Source organism: Cheilinus undulatus, linkage group 3 (assembly GCF_018320785.1).
Source record: "Cheilinus undulatus linkage group 3, ASM1832078v1, whole genome shotgun sequence".
Classification (NCBI taxonomy): Eukaryota; Metazoa; Chordata; class Actinopteri; order Labriformes; family Labridae; genus Cheilinus; species Cheilinus undulatus.
The window spans coordinates 54,109,887-54,125,013 of NC_054867.1; the positions used below are offsets into that span (position 1 = coordinate 54,109,887).

The window sequence follows — 15,127 nt, forward strand, 5'->3', positions numbered from 1 at the left end:
TCGCCCGCGCCATGTCCGAAAAACAAAAACAGGACTTGCTTAACAATAGTGACATAGATTGAGCTGACAGCTTCATGGCTAATGATAAAAATGTGACCTGTTCATCAGTAGCCTCTCCTGCTCCTTCTCATCCCGTGGTTGCTCCTGCAGCCCCGTTGTTAGTTCCTCTGCGGCTGAGGACTTTAATGCTAAAGTTTACTTTTTGCAATAATAAAAAATATATATTTTTAATCTCTGACTTTTTCAAGACTTATTTTCATCATAACATTAATCCCACATTTTTAGCTCTGTTTTATTGGGGTTTTTCCCTCAGAATTAAACTAGCATAAACCAGCGATCTTGCCCCCCTCAAATACACCCCTGCACCCCTCCCCTTCCCTCACACAGCAGCTTATCCGTTTTGCTTCTGTATTTTCCTCACTATGTTTCTGTTTCTGTGTCATTATCAGTAGGCTTTATTTTATTATATCACCTTAAAATATACCTACGTTTTCTTTATTTGTTTTCACCCGTGATCTGATTTTAAAACAGCTGATCAGCTCAAGGAAGTTCTCCGACGTCAATCAGAACCAGCGCGGGAGCTTTACGGAGTTTTACCATAAATTCACAAACTAAAGGATCTACTATAACCATCTCACAAAGGAAATGTCACTAAACCTGACTGTTATCCTCTTCCTCGAATTGAAGATTATGTAGATTATGTCGGTAGTGCTAATTATGTGACCAAACTAGATCTTCTACAAGGTTATTGGCAGGTGCCTTTGACTCCACGAGCGAAGGAAATCTCTGCATTTGTGACTCCAGACGCCTTTTTTACAGTACACAGTTATGCCATTTGGCGTGCGAAACGCCCTGGCGACCTTTCAGCGTTTGGTTAATGCTGTTTTGCGTGGGTTACCTGATTGCGAGGCTTATCTCGATGATATCGTGGTGTATTCAAGCTCGTGGGAAGATCATGTTGAGCAGCTTGGGGCAGCGCTTGCACGGCTACGTGACGCTAATCTCACGCTTAACATGGTGAAATGTGAATTTGGTGGGCAAGTGTCTCGGCGTCAGCTTCGTCGCTTTTTGGGGATGGCGGGGTACTACCGCAGCTTCTGTAAAAACTTCTCTGCTATCGCCGCCCCGCTCACCAACCTCCTCAGCCCTAAACGGCGCTTCCACTGGTCGGATGATTGTCAGCGTGCGTTTGACTGCGTGAAAGCACTGATATCCAATGGCCCAGTCTTAGCTGCACCTGCATGTGATCGCCCTTTTAAGCTTGCTGTTGACGCAAGTGAGGCAGGAGCTGGTGCTGTCCTCCTGCAGGATGACGAAAACGGATTTGAGCACCCAGTCTCCTATTTTTCCAAAAAAGTTCAACCGTCAGCAGCGTGTTTACTCCACAATCGAGAGAGAGGCATTCGCCCTAGTTTTGGCTTTAAACCACTTTGAAGTATACGTCGGTTCATCAAATTGTCCCGTTATTGTGAACACAGAGCACAATCCTCTTGTTTTCAGAAATCAAATGAGAAACTCTAACCAAAGAATAATGCGCTGGTCCCTTCTGTTACAGTCATTTAATTTAGAGATCAAGCACATTAAAGGCATTAAAAACGTATTGGCAGACGCGCTGTGTCGTTTATGTGGAATGTATGTTTGGGCAAACATAATCCATCTTTAGTTTAGTTTAGTTTAGTTTAGTTCGGTCAAGAAGACTCAGTTGCACTACATAAAGTGAAAATTAACGTTGGGTTACTGCTATTTCTGCACTGACACCAAACAATCAACAACAACAAAAATAAAACCAACAAAACAAATAAGACAACGGGACTGAAAAGGTGTAGGCTGAAGCCCTCACTTATTTCACCTACCCTTTTCAAATTCATCTTTTACTCAGCTTTCCTTTATATTTATATAACACAATAAGATAAACATAACTAAATACTTATTCATCATACATAGACCCTTTGTCTATCAAAGCATATTATGTGTTCACACCACAGTTCTGTACTTCACAATCATCTTTTGTTTAAATCATTTTTTAAACCTACCTGTTCGACAGTCTGTCCTTTCTGTGTCTAATCCATTCCACAGACTAACTCCATACACTGAAACACATCTCAGTTTAACATCAGATCTGCTCTTTGTTTTTGTGAACACACAACTCCCCCTCAGTTCATACTCCCACTCTCTAATCTGAAACAGCCTCTGGATACAATCTGGTAACATCTTATTGTATGCCTTGTACATCAGTGAGGCTATTCTCAAATCAACAATTTCACAAAATTTTAGAACCTGCAGATTTATAAATAATTTGTGTGTTGGTTCTCGATAATCTGCTCGGTTTATGAGCCTGATCGCTTTCTTTTGAAGCAAAAAAATTGGATTTGTGATCGTTTTATATGTTCTTCCCCAAACTTCCACAGAGTAAGTAAGGTATGGAAGTATGAAAGAACAATACAACATATGCAATGAATTTCAATTAAGAACATCTTTGGTGTTATACAATATAGCGACTAACTTTGATATTTCAGTATTAATGCAATTAACCTGAGGTTTCCAACACAGTTTGTGGTCTATGACAACTCCTAAGAATTTATTCTCATAAACCCGTTCTATTTCAATATCATCTATCAGAACTTTTACATTAGCATGGTTTTTCCGATGTTAGGGTGGGGGTGTTACGTGCGCCTGGCTCTGCATGTTTCCTCTCTCCCTGCTCTCTCTGATCTCCCTCCTCCCCCTACCTGTGTGGCTTCAGCACACCTGTGTGCTGTTAGCACTCAGGGTGGAGGAGGGGGAGAGGAACATGGCAGAGCAGAGCTGAGCCAGGCACCGTGACACTCATGGACAAGCGAGTGAGGAGGTTTGATTTGATTTCATTAACCTTCTCTTTTCGTTGAGTATTAGTTAATTCAGTTTATCCTAGTGTTTTGGTTATCCCGTTCTTTCTTTTCCCCCATACATGTTTAGATTGTTGGGTTTTGTTATTTTAGTTTGGCTGTAGTCGTCGGTAGTCCTGTTTTCCTGTGTTTTCTTTTCTTGATTAAATAGTTTGTTCTTTTGGGTTAGGTAGTTTTAGTTAGGGGTGGTGGCTGGTCCAATGGCCCATTGCGTGGTTAGCCAGTCCACCACCCCTCTTTTGTTCTTTTTGGCCGGCGGCTGCAGCCCTTTTGATGATGTTTTGAAACTCAAATCTTTTGTCTGTGTCCTTTTACATGTTATGGTCTCTTTTGATGCAAGCCTTATTTTTTCCTGGTTAAAATTAATAATTTTTAAGAGGCTGTAACAGTTACCCAGAAAAAAAAGATGCTTTTGACTGTTAGCACCAGGGGGGCTAATAATTTCGACCCTGGTAGTTCTTGGTTTTTGTGAAATGTTTTAATTTCTGTGTGCAAAGTAAAATAATTTCAGCATCCAAAATAAAACTAGGATGTTTGGGAAAGTTGTGTTAAAACGTCTTTGCTTTTTTTGACAGCGCTTGAGAAATACATTTAAATCAATGAAATTGTCATGGGGGGCTAATGATTTTGTCCTCATGTGTTTGTTTACAAACTTGATACAGGAAATGACAGAAAAATCTCCACAAACCTCACCACCCATCGCTGGTTGAGACATGCCCACAACAGATGTTCTGCCCTAACATGAGTCACCCTCAACTGTGAGCCAAGAGAGGATACTGGAGTGGAAAAAGGGGAGGTTACAGCTTAGAGACTTTTTCAGGGAATTCATGATTTTCCAAATCAGACCACGAGTGTCGTCAACATCTGACAGGCTGAATAAGTTTATGTGAGAAAACAATGGTACAAAGACAGAGGACCAGAGCAAATCATTTTTCTTCTACCCCAGCCTCATTTGGGGTAGAAGAAAAGGATCAAGACTGCGAGGTGAAGTACAGCATCACTTCTCTACAGTTTTCCTGTTCTGCTTTCTTCTGGGACTGAGTTTGGAGAGTGCTGCAGGAAAAGGACTCTTTTCACCACTGGTGGATTGTTTCCCTGACGACTGCCATCTTGGGGTGGATAAGCATTCTTCCCAACTGTGGATTTTTGTTTGGGACAGAGTTGTTTTTACTCTCCAGCCACAGAGGGCTAGGATTATTTCTAAGGATTTTGTACAAGATTTTGACATTTGACTTTATCTTTAAGTTCTCTGATCCCACAAGTTTAGTGTAGTTTACATCCAAGGTTCCTATAGTTTATTCTAGCCAACAAATATAACAGACCCTTGGGATTTTTTTTTTTGTATAAATCTCTAAACTCATTTCCTAACACATTCACCAAGAGCAAAGGTTCATAGAGGAGAGCTGCTGTTAACTGATGCGTTTAATGTTGGTATTCAGCCCAAGACTGCTGGATTGAGTGCTGCATTACTAGAAGTAGGGTAGACAACAGGAAGGGGGCGGTCAGGGAGTAAGGCAAGTCTCCTCACCTCCAGCTTAGAAAAGAACAATTTCCTCTGTCAGCAATACTGATAGAGACCATAGCTGAGAGACAGAGAGCCTCAGTCACCAACGATCTCACCTGGACGATGTCATCGGCAGTTGAAACCACATCAGGTGGCCTGGTGGTGGTCACCCAGGTGTTACCATCTAATCAACCCCAACCCCAGGATGTTCAACAGGCGAGTCCGAGGATGCAGAGGTTCATCCTGGCATACCCGCTGGCTGTTGGGGTGAGTTAATTTACTGTAAAAAAGTGTTTTTTTTGTTTTTTTTTGTGTGTGTGTGTGTGTGTGTTTGTTTTGTTTGTTTGTTTTTGTCAAGATTTAATGTTTTTGTGACAACTGACATTCAGGAGTTTGCTTATATTTGATTTGATTTTGGTTTGAATTTTTCTGTTAGACATTAGAGACATTAAAAATGAAATGATCAGAGTCTACGGTAGACGATCACATGATGGATATGTCCATAACTAGAGTCATATCAGCTGATTGGAGCAGGAAGTCTAATTAAAATCATCATCAAAGATCATTTGAAAGTCACCTGATTTACCCTTATGAGGCTTAGAGGGCCTCATCACAGGCTTAGAGGGCCTCATCACAGGCTCTGAGGGCCTCATCACAGGCTTAGAGGGCCTCATCACAGGCTCTGAGGGCCTCATCACAGGCTTAGAGGGCCTCATCACAGGCTCTGAGGGCCTCATCACAGGCTTAGAGGGCCTCATCACAGGCTTAGAGGGCCTCATCACAGGCTTAGAGGGCCTCATCACAGGCTCTGAGGGCCTCATCACAGGCTTAGAGGGCCTCATCACAGGCTTAGAGGGCCTCATCACAGGCTTAGAGGGCCTCATCACAGGCTTAGAGGGCCTCATCACAGGCTCTGAGGGCCTCATCACAGGCTTAGAGGGCCTCATCACAGGCTTAGAGGGCCTCATCACAGGCTCAGGGAATTGCTTTTGAAGAATCACACCAAATAAGCACAACAAAGCAAAACAAAACAGAACAAAAGTGATGATGGATAGTAATGTGGAAGTTAAACTCATTCTTATGTTGACTGTTTAGTATTTTCTTTGGGAATAACTGACTACCATCAAGGTTCGGTTACTTATGTATGCTGTTTTATGTCTACTGTAGTGGACACATCATATCTTTAAAAGAAAAACTTTTTTGTTACAAAAAAATGTTCTAATTACTGTACAAAGACTGGGGAATTTTAGAAAACAGGTGTTTGGACATTTTTTTTTCTCCTGGTAGTCAGGAGGATATTACACACCTGACATGTCTGATCAGATGTTTAACACTGTAGAAAATTTGTTTGAACTGTCTCATTCTAGCAAGTCTAAACTTGGAAAAACTTTAAAACGTGAATGTACAAGAAATAATTCTAGAGAGAAATTTTTTTTTTTGTTCTCTGCCATCTGAGCTGTGTGAGAACAGGAGTCAATTTATCTGTGTGTCCTACTGATTCAGGAAGAAGAAACACTGGAACATTCTCCCTTGTGGAAAAGTTCCCAGAATGCAAAGCACCAAGAGTCAGAGGTCAAAAAATAAAACCAAATAACTGTGAAAACATGAAAAACAAAATCTTCTAACAGTACTTAGTTCACAAGAAATAGTATCCAGTATTTAGTTTACATGATAGAGGATCCAGTATTTAGTTTACATGATAGAGTAGACAGTATTTAGTTTACATGATAGAGTAGACAGTATTTAGTTTACATGATAGAGTAGACAGTATTTAGTTTACATGATAGAGTAGACAGTATTTAGTTTACATGATAGAGTAGACAGTATTTAGTTTACATGATAGAGTATACAGTATTTAGTTTACATGATAGAGTATACAGTGTATAGATTATAACTTACAGCATTTCTGTTTTCAGCTGTGCTATGAGGTACACATTTTAAAAACAGCATGAATTGTTTATTTGTTCTTCTTCTGTGGTGTCTGCAGACGGTTCAGATCATGATCGGCATCTTTGTCCTCTTGTCTGGTATCACCATGGTTGGTTAAGGGGTCACTTTTGGAGTGTACAGCGGTTTCTTTGTGTGTGGTGCCGGCTTTGTGAGTATTCATAATTTTTTCTTTAACAATCATATTTTTATATAACAGACTAATTCAATACAACAGGACTAAATATTTGTCTTTTAAAATTGTTTAAATATTAAAAGCATCACACAATATCCTTAAGTTGAAAAATCACTCAAACATGTCATTCACTAAAAGTTCGATTAAATTACAAACAACATCTTTTGAGAATGTGATAAATGAAGTAAACTGATTTTTAAATATGTTGCAAATAAAAAACATTTAATTAAATATTTTTTAATTAAAAGAATAAAACAATAAATCATCTTTAATGAAACGTTAACGAATTATCCATGATTTAACAAAAAAAATGTTTAGGTTAAGCTTTTGGATAATACGCAGTTAAAATAATGTTGAAATATATTTTATAATTATTTAGATGCAGAGAGATATTTCTTTTTTTTTCAAGAAAAATAATTAAACATTTTAATCAATTACCATTTTTATTTCTTTAATTTTTTTTAATTTTCCAGAAATTTGGGAGCAGTAAATTAATTCAGGTATTGATATTTAGCTTTTTCTAATGTTCAATAAAGAGTTTGAGAGTATTTTTCTGAAAAAAAAAAAAAAATCTGTCAACCTAAAATGAGGTTTGTTTATATTCTGACATATCTGACATTCATATATTTCAGAGGAATATTCTGTCTAAATAATCATCTTTTCAACAGTCAAACTAATTCTGTGTTAAAGTTCATCGTTTATTCAGTGTTGTTTTGTGTCCCGTTCTCAGTACATCACCTCCGGTGCGCTCACAGTGGCTGCTGGGAAATCTCTCAGTCACCGTCTGGTGAGTGACTTCCTGTTGTCCAGAATCCTGTTACTTCCTGTGTGTGTTGCTGTCATGTGATTGTTAAAATCATGAGAATCAGTGTAGGTTTCCCAGCTTCATTTCATGTCATCTATATGAACACACTTTTTTTTTTTTCATTGATTTCTGGCCTGTATTTGGCATGTCTCTCTGTCTGTTTCTTAATCAGATATTCTCATCCTGTCCTGTGCTGTCTGACCTTCATTTAGCCGTCTGTGACCTCTAATATAGATATTATTGTTGTACCTGTCTGGCTCTGTCTTTCCTCTCATGTGTCTCTTCTCTCCCAGGTCAACACTGCTTTGAGTTTCAACGTGGTTTCCTCGGTATCAGCAGTTTCCGCCCTTGTCCTGTACAGTCACAATGTCATATTAGGGTCCATTTTAATTCGGGGACATCACCTCATGGTAATTTATATAAATGATATTTATTACATCTGCAGGATAATCAGAGCTGAAATACCTAAAAAATGTGAAAATTTTAAAGACAGCTATCATCTCTGCATGGTTCCTCTAAATTTCACACACACCTCTGATCAAAGTGATGTTTAACATAAAACAACAACACAAAGAAAAATGAAGGTGGAATAACATCAATGACACAACAGAAGAGTCAGACAGAGAGCAGGGAAGAGGACCAGAGGAGGACAAGAAGATCCAGAATTATCATCAAGATCAACAGCTGCTGCAACCATATCAACATTTATACCATCTTCATCTTCAACAGCATAATCATCACTACATTTAACTTTATCATCATCATCATCATCATCATCATCGTCATTTTAATCAGTCTCATTTAGGTGTTCAGCAGAGCTTTGTTGTCAGCCTCTTGATTATCTAAACAGATTCTGCAGGTCAAACTGGTTTTGTTAAATCTTTCCTAGACCTCCATCAGGTAATGAGGTGGATTACAGGTTATTCTAATCTTTAGTTTTTTACCAACAAAGGAAAAAAAACAGACCCCCCCCCCCCCCTCACCAAAACTAAACAAACGGAAAAACAACCTGTTTTTCCAATTTTCTCATTTGTGGTCAAAATCGACAAAACTGAATTATGGCTCGTTTATTTTATTTTTTCCATTTTTGGTAAAAAACGACAAAACAGAGTAACAAGAGTCTCTCCCATTTTGTGAGTCTGGTTTCAACCAGGAAATGGATCTGTCAGAAAATATATTGATCATTACAGGTGAATCAGGATCAGCATCTCCAAGTCTGAGGTCCTGGTTTTCTGCTGTCTGTAGTGGATTAGTCCCCCTGGTGAGGAGTGAGTCAGAACCTGTGAAGGAGGTAAAGTATCTGGATGTTAGGGTTAAGTTTGTTCAATGAAAGGCTAAAATAAAACATGAGATTATCAGGAGGATTGGTTTAGCATCAGCAGTGACATGTCTCACTGATGATCAGGAAATTTAAGTCTATGATCAGAATTGTTACATGTATGGTCAAGATCTCTGGGTGTTTTGTCAGGATATCTGAGTCTTTAGTCAGGAGCTTTAGGTTTAAGATCAAAATCACAGGGACTATGGTCGAGATCTCAGCCTGTGGTTATCAGCGTTAGGTTGATGGTCATGATCCGTTGGTCTGTGGTCAGGAGCATACAGTACCTCCTCATGTATAAGTTTGACCTTTAACCCTTCTTATATACAAATAAATGCTGGACTTTTTATAAAAAAAATACTGGAGATGATTGAAACATTGAGCACACAATAAAAACAGTCTTTATTTACTAACTGGTGCTAGTACAGCATGCTGTTCCTATTGGCCACTGCAAAACTATGATTGTGGTCATTGTATGTTATCTGGAGATCCATCATTATCAGAAGATTTTCTTGAACATCATGTAGGAAAATTCTTTCTTTTTGATGATGAGTGTGAATTATTATTTCTGTATTGATCGTGAGAAGAGAGAGAGAGAGGGAGGGAACGGTAACAGTTTGGCATGCGGCGGTGTCAGTCCTCAGTTTGATTTTTGCTTTAAAACGATGTAAAACCAATCAGATCAAACAGTGTAGAGATCCGACTGTTGATGAGATTAGGGAGGGCTCACTGCCCCGTCATCAGCTCTAGACGCGTCCTCAAATGGGTAGCTCAGTTGTGGTGGACAGCAAATCCCCTGCCATGCTGGGCTACCCTGCCAAGTCAAACCAAGTTGAGCCAAGCTGCTCCTTGTAATGGAAAAGCCCAGCAACAGATCTCTGATGGGTTAGAACAGAGGGCATGGTCTAGACCTGCCCCCTTTGGAAAGGCTCTGATAGGTCTGCTTTACAAATGAAAACTGACTGATTAATTTGATTGATGTGTCCGTCTGTCTGTTACAGATTCTGGATCTGGGTTCTTTAGGAGTCCTGTTGGTGTTCCATGTCTTGGAGTTTGCTGTTTCCCTCACTGTCTCTATCTTTGCCTGTAGAGCTACCTGTAACTGCTGTGACAACCAGGTGAGTTCATACTGACAGGTACCTGGTAGGTCTACCTGTAGCTGTGAATATTTATTCATGAAAAAAACACTGAAAATGAAACCTGATGGTTGTTCTGTGTGTGGTTGTTTGATGTTTGTTGATGTTGTGTATCGTTGTGTAGCAACATCCATATGTCCACTTCACGCCTGCCCAGGCTCCACCACATACTGGACCTGCCACCACGGCTGCACCGGCGCAACAGGTAGCCCCCCCCCCCCTTTACTATAAGAGTAGACCAAAATGGTCACATGATCAGTCTCTGTGGTGCTGACTCTAGTTAAATCATCATTAACATATTCTTGTCTTTGTATTTGTGGTTTTACAGATTTCCAGCTTGTCTAAACCCACAGAGGACCAGGACCAGATCCTCTCTGGACTCAGTGAACCTCCGGTCTAAAGACCTGCTTTAAAATAAATTCACATGATAACAACATGCAATGAACACAGCCATAGAGTCACCATCCTGTCATTCATTTAAACATAATGTTAAGAAATGGTCGACTGAGAACCAACAATGTCAACACTGATGCTGTGGCTAACCATGCTAACATTAACTGTACATTGCTATTGTGACGTAATTATAGTTTTTGTGAATCATGCTGTAAATGTTCATATTATCATTATTACTTGTTTTACTGCTGCATGTTATATTTTATTCTACGATGCCTTATAATAATGGCAAAGGGACTGCAGATGAAAATTAGCCTCTAGGCTAACTGAATTTACTGTTTTTTCAATGTTGTTTAATGTATATTGTCCCTTTTCAAACCAAGGAAAACTCAACTTCTACACACACCTTCAAGCCAGACTGAAGTCTGATAAAGACAACCTGGAGAAGGATTATTCAGTTCAATTCAACTTTATTTGTATTGCACATTTAGTACAGGTGTAAACTGAATGTGCTTTACAGAAGATTAAAAATAATCAGAAAAATTGGCAGCTTATTCACAGAACAGCACCATAGTGGCTAAATGCACCTTCACCTGATTTGCATTTTACTTTAGGCACATTTAGAAGGCCCATAACTGAAGATCTGAGCGACCTGGTTGGGTGATAGTGAGTGAGCATATCAGAAATGTACTGGGGTGCCATACCATTCAGTGATTTATAAACAAGAAGAAGCACTTTAAAATCGATTCCATTGGACAGGAAGCCAGTGAGAGTCAGGGTATCCTTTGAAATTGCTAGAATAAAATGGAATTTACAAAATAATTTGTTGGCATGTTTGGGGGATTTTTCCATTGTCATGGAACCTTGGGAATATATTTGTTTTGGGGAATTTGCTTCAGTAATTTGGGGAAATTTTTCAGGAAATTAAATGGAATTTTGTAATTAAAATTTAGGCTTTCAAGTAAAGTTTAGTTGAAACATTTGAGGAATACTTGAAAACATTTGGGGTACTTGTTATGAGAAATTTTAAAAACATGATGAAGAACTTTACACAGAAGTGTTGGTATTTTCTTTGTAATTTCAGGGCATTTGTGTTGATACTGGACAGCAGTTTTTGTCTAAAGTAATTCCTGTTAAAATACAAGACTGAGCTTTTCAAACTTGTCAGGTCCTAATCATCCCAAGTAAGTGGGATAAACTAAAACTGAATTACAATCAGGTCTCAGGGGGATATGGTGTTGAAAGTTTAAGTTTGTATCAGTGGTAACTCCAAGATTTCGGAAGTGCTCACTGTACTGAAAAGGAAATGAAGATGAAACCGAAATGAATTCTTGTCTCTGTTTTTGTGGACCGACTATCAGGATTTCTGTTTGATCTACGTTAAGCTGAAGAAAGTTTTGTGACATCCAGTGGTGTATTTCATCGATGCATTTGACCAAGTGATTTATGGGATTGGGAATGCCAGGGGAGAGTGAGACATAAAGCTGTGTATCATCGAAATATGAATGGTAGGAGACATTGTGTTTCTGAATGACTGAACCAAGTGGGAGCATGTAAAGGCTGAACAACAGTGGACCAAGAACTGATCCTTGTGGCACCCCACAGTCCAGACTGAAATTTACTGATGTGAAATTGCAGCGTGAAACTGAGAACGTTCTTTCCTTTAAATATGATTTAAACCAGTGAATGACGGATCCTGAGAGGCCTATGGAATTTTCTTCTAGTGTATGAAGTATGATGTTATGGTCAACTGTATCAAAGGCGGAGCTATAATCTAATAATACTAAGATGGAGAGTTTGTTTGAATCATTGTTGAGTTTAAAATCAATGATAACCTTGACCAGTGCTGTTTCTGTGCTGTGATTGGTTCTGAATCCTGATTGGTAGACATCATACAGATTGTTATCGGTGAGGTAACTGTGTAGTTTATTGCAGACAACTTTTTCTATGATTTTACCAACAAAGGGAAGGTTGGAGATGGGCCTGTAGTTGCTAACTATTGATGGATCAAGCTTGTTGTTTTTGAGTAATGGAGTGAAAATGGCATGCTTTAGACTGAAGAGATGCATCGATAATATAGAGTAGATCCTTAAATCATTTTGTAGGAATGGGGCGAGGGAACAGGTAGAGGACTTGAGGTGTTTGATAACGTCCTTGAGGTCACTAACCTTCACAGGTTTAAAATTGCACATTTTGGTCTTGGCATTTTTGTAAATTGAGGAGCATAGAAGGTCAGAATTACTGTTTTGTAATTGACCTATGGCTAAGCCACGCCCTCTCCACTTGCTCGGACAAACGATGAACATTCACTGACAGACGCTATTGCAGTTGTCACAGTAGGAGACATTTTACAGGAGGCTATTGATGATTTTTGGAGACAGAAAGATCACATATCATCTAGAAGTCACCAAACGGGTCTAACCTATGCATTGGAGGGATATATTAATCATTTTATTGTGGAGAAGGTTGATAAAAAGCTTCAGTTACAAGCCCAAATTTACAGGTCACAGTGCAAACATGATAAACCACGTCTCGTTGCAATCACAATCTCAGACCACAAGATAGAGGATCAGCATCAAAGTGCCACTGAAGTTAAGGTTTTTTAGCTCAGAATATGAGAAAAAAATAACGCCTTTTTACCATCTTTACCAAGAGTGTCTCTCTGGTAGTTTGGTGCTACAGTATTTACACTGAATCATTCAGCATAACGTTTGCCAACCTTTGTTATCTCGGCTATTACAGATAAGTTAACGAAGCTAAGCTCCAGGAGTTAACGTTAGTGTAACTAGAGCCCTTTAGACAACAGCTAACAATGATGTACGATCACCAAAGAATAAAAACTACAACAAAATAGGCCAATGAATTCCCAACAAACAACGTGACACAACGAACAACACAGCTAGGAGCTAACGTTAGGCTAACTTTAGCTAACGTTAGAGATGTTAAAGATAACTTTATATTTCTTTCCAGCAAAGTGACAATATGCTGCCTCAAATACGATGTTGGCTTACCTTAGAACAGATGTAGCTATGCGTGTTAATTTTATTCATGCTGAGTTGATGTTGTGGTCTACTGCACAATTACATCCAAAGAAGACACTTTTCTCAGTTTAGATGTGGCTTAGGAATGGGTAAAAAATACACTCCGTCGCCCAGCCTCTCGGGATACCTTGTGTTGGAGTCGCATGTACCCCATGAACACTGTTTGACCATTATTAAACTTAAAATCTCAAAAAACCTCATAAAACCGGACGAAAACTGACTTTCTCCCATTCATTTCAATGGATGTCCAGGCTGCCGATTACCGAGTGTATGGAACAGCTATACGAACTGTGATTGGCTCATCGAGTTTGAGGGCGGGACTTAGCCATAGGTCAATTGAAGAGTGTTGGATCTGATGGTGGTATTTTCTTCCTTGAAGTATGTTTCATGACCCTGCTTTAAGGAGAGAAAGTCAGCAGGGGTTGATCTGGTGGGATTAATTAGATCATCAACCTTAGAGAACAGTTAGTGGGTATTATTTTTGTTTTCATTGATCATTTTAAGATGTGCCGCTAACTTGACGTTTTAATTTCTTTATTGTAGGTGTTCAGTGTACATCTGTAGATTTCATAACGTACATACAGTTTCCTCTTTCGCCATTTTCTTTCAGCCTTTCTGCAGGATCTTTTTGGCATCCTCACTCTTTCCCCATTTCTCCAAGAAGCCTTAGGGCTTGTGTTGCCTAGTGGCGTTCGCCACTTCAGGGGTTGACTTCTTGGTTTTCGTGGGTTGGCTTTTGAAAAACTTTCGTGGGAGGGCTTGTTTGGTGGGGAGTTAGTAACAGGGCAGTTAAGAGAGATAGCTGGAGACAATCCACTGCCAATCACTTTAAGCTTAGGACGGGCAATGCTGTGAGTATTAGTTTTATTGTTTGAGATGTTAGACATTATATTTTATAGAATTTTGTTAAAGTATGTTTGTATAGTTAGTAGTTTTATTCATGTACATGTGAGATGCAGGTCTTTTGTATTATAGTGGAGAGTAAATGTTTTTGTATCTTCTTTTTTTTTTTTTTCAGTTTTCACCTAATGTTAAGGTGGATAGGTTGAGTAAACAACAGCAACCTTACTTCGACTCCATCTTCATTGACATGGTTTAGCTTGGTGTTGTGTCTAGAGTTATTACACGCTCGACAAGAACACTACAGGGCTGATAATTTTGACCCTGGTAGGTTTTGCGTTTTGTGGAATATTTTCAATTCTGTGTGCAACATAAAATAATTTCAAAATCCAAAGTAAAACTAGGCTGCTTGAAAGAGCTGCATTAAAAACTCTTTGCTTTGTTTAGCAGCAAATACATTGCTGTATTGAAATCAATGAAATTGTCATGGGAGGCTAATAATTTTGTCCTCATGTGTTTGTTTACAAAGCTGATACAGGAAATGAAACATAACTCTCCCAAAACCTTACCACACGTCACTGGTTGAGACATGCCCACAACAGATGTTCTGCCCTAACATGAGTCACCCTCAACTGTGAGCCAAGAGAGGATGCCAAGGTGGGAAAAGGGAAAGTTACAGCTTAGAGAATTTTCCAGGGAATTCATGATTTTCCAAAATCAGACCACGAGTGTCGTCAACATTTGACAGGCTGAATAAGTTTATGTGAGGAAACAACGGTGCAAAGACAGGGGACCAGAGCAAACCCTTTTTCTTCTACCCCGGCCCCTTTTGGAGCAGGATCAAGACTGTGAGGGGAATTACAGGATCACTTCTCTACAGTTTTCCTGTTCTGCTTTCTTCTGGGACTGAGTTTGGAGAGTGCTGCAGGAAAAGGACTCTTTTCACCACTGGTGGATTGTTTCCCTGAGGACTGCCATCTTGGGGTGGATAAGCATTCTTTCCAACTGTGGATTTTTGTTTGGGACAGAGTTGTTTTTACTCTCCAGCCACAGAGGGCTAGGATTATTTCTAAGGATTTTGTA

General features: G+C 39.3%; 1 protein-coding gene across 1 annotated transcript; it reads left to right on the plus strand.

Moving 5' to 3' along the window:
* Positions 1-828: 828 nt before the first annotated feature.
* On the plus strand, positions 829-11,268 carry LOC121507343. The gene is made up of 9 exons (XM_041783626.1): positions 829-1,276; positions 4,606-4,656; positions 6,377-6,487; positions 7,242-7,298; positions 7,610-7,726; positions 8,507-8,607; positions 9,636-9,752; positions 9,895-9,975; positions 10,099-11,268. The coding sequence occupies exons 1-9, from the start codon at positions 829-831 to the stop codon at positions 10,168-10,170; spliced, it is 1,155 nt and encodes a 384-aa protein (XP_041639560.1). The 3' UTR covers positions 10,171-11,268.
* Positions 11,269-15,127: the final 3,859 nt, after the last annotated feature.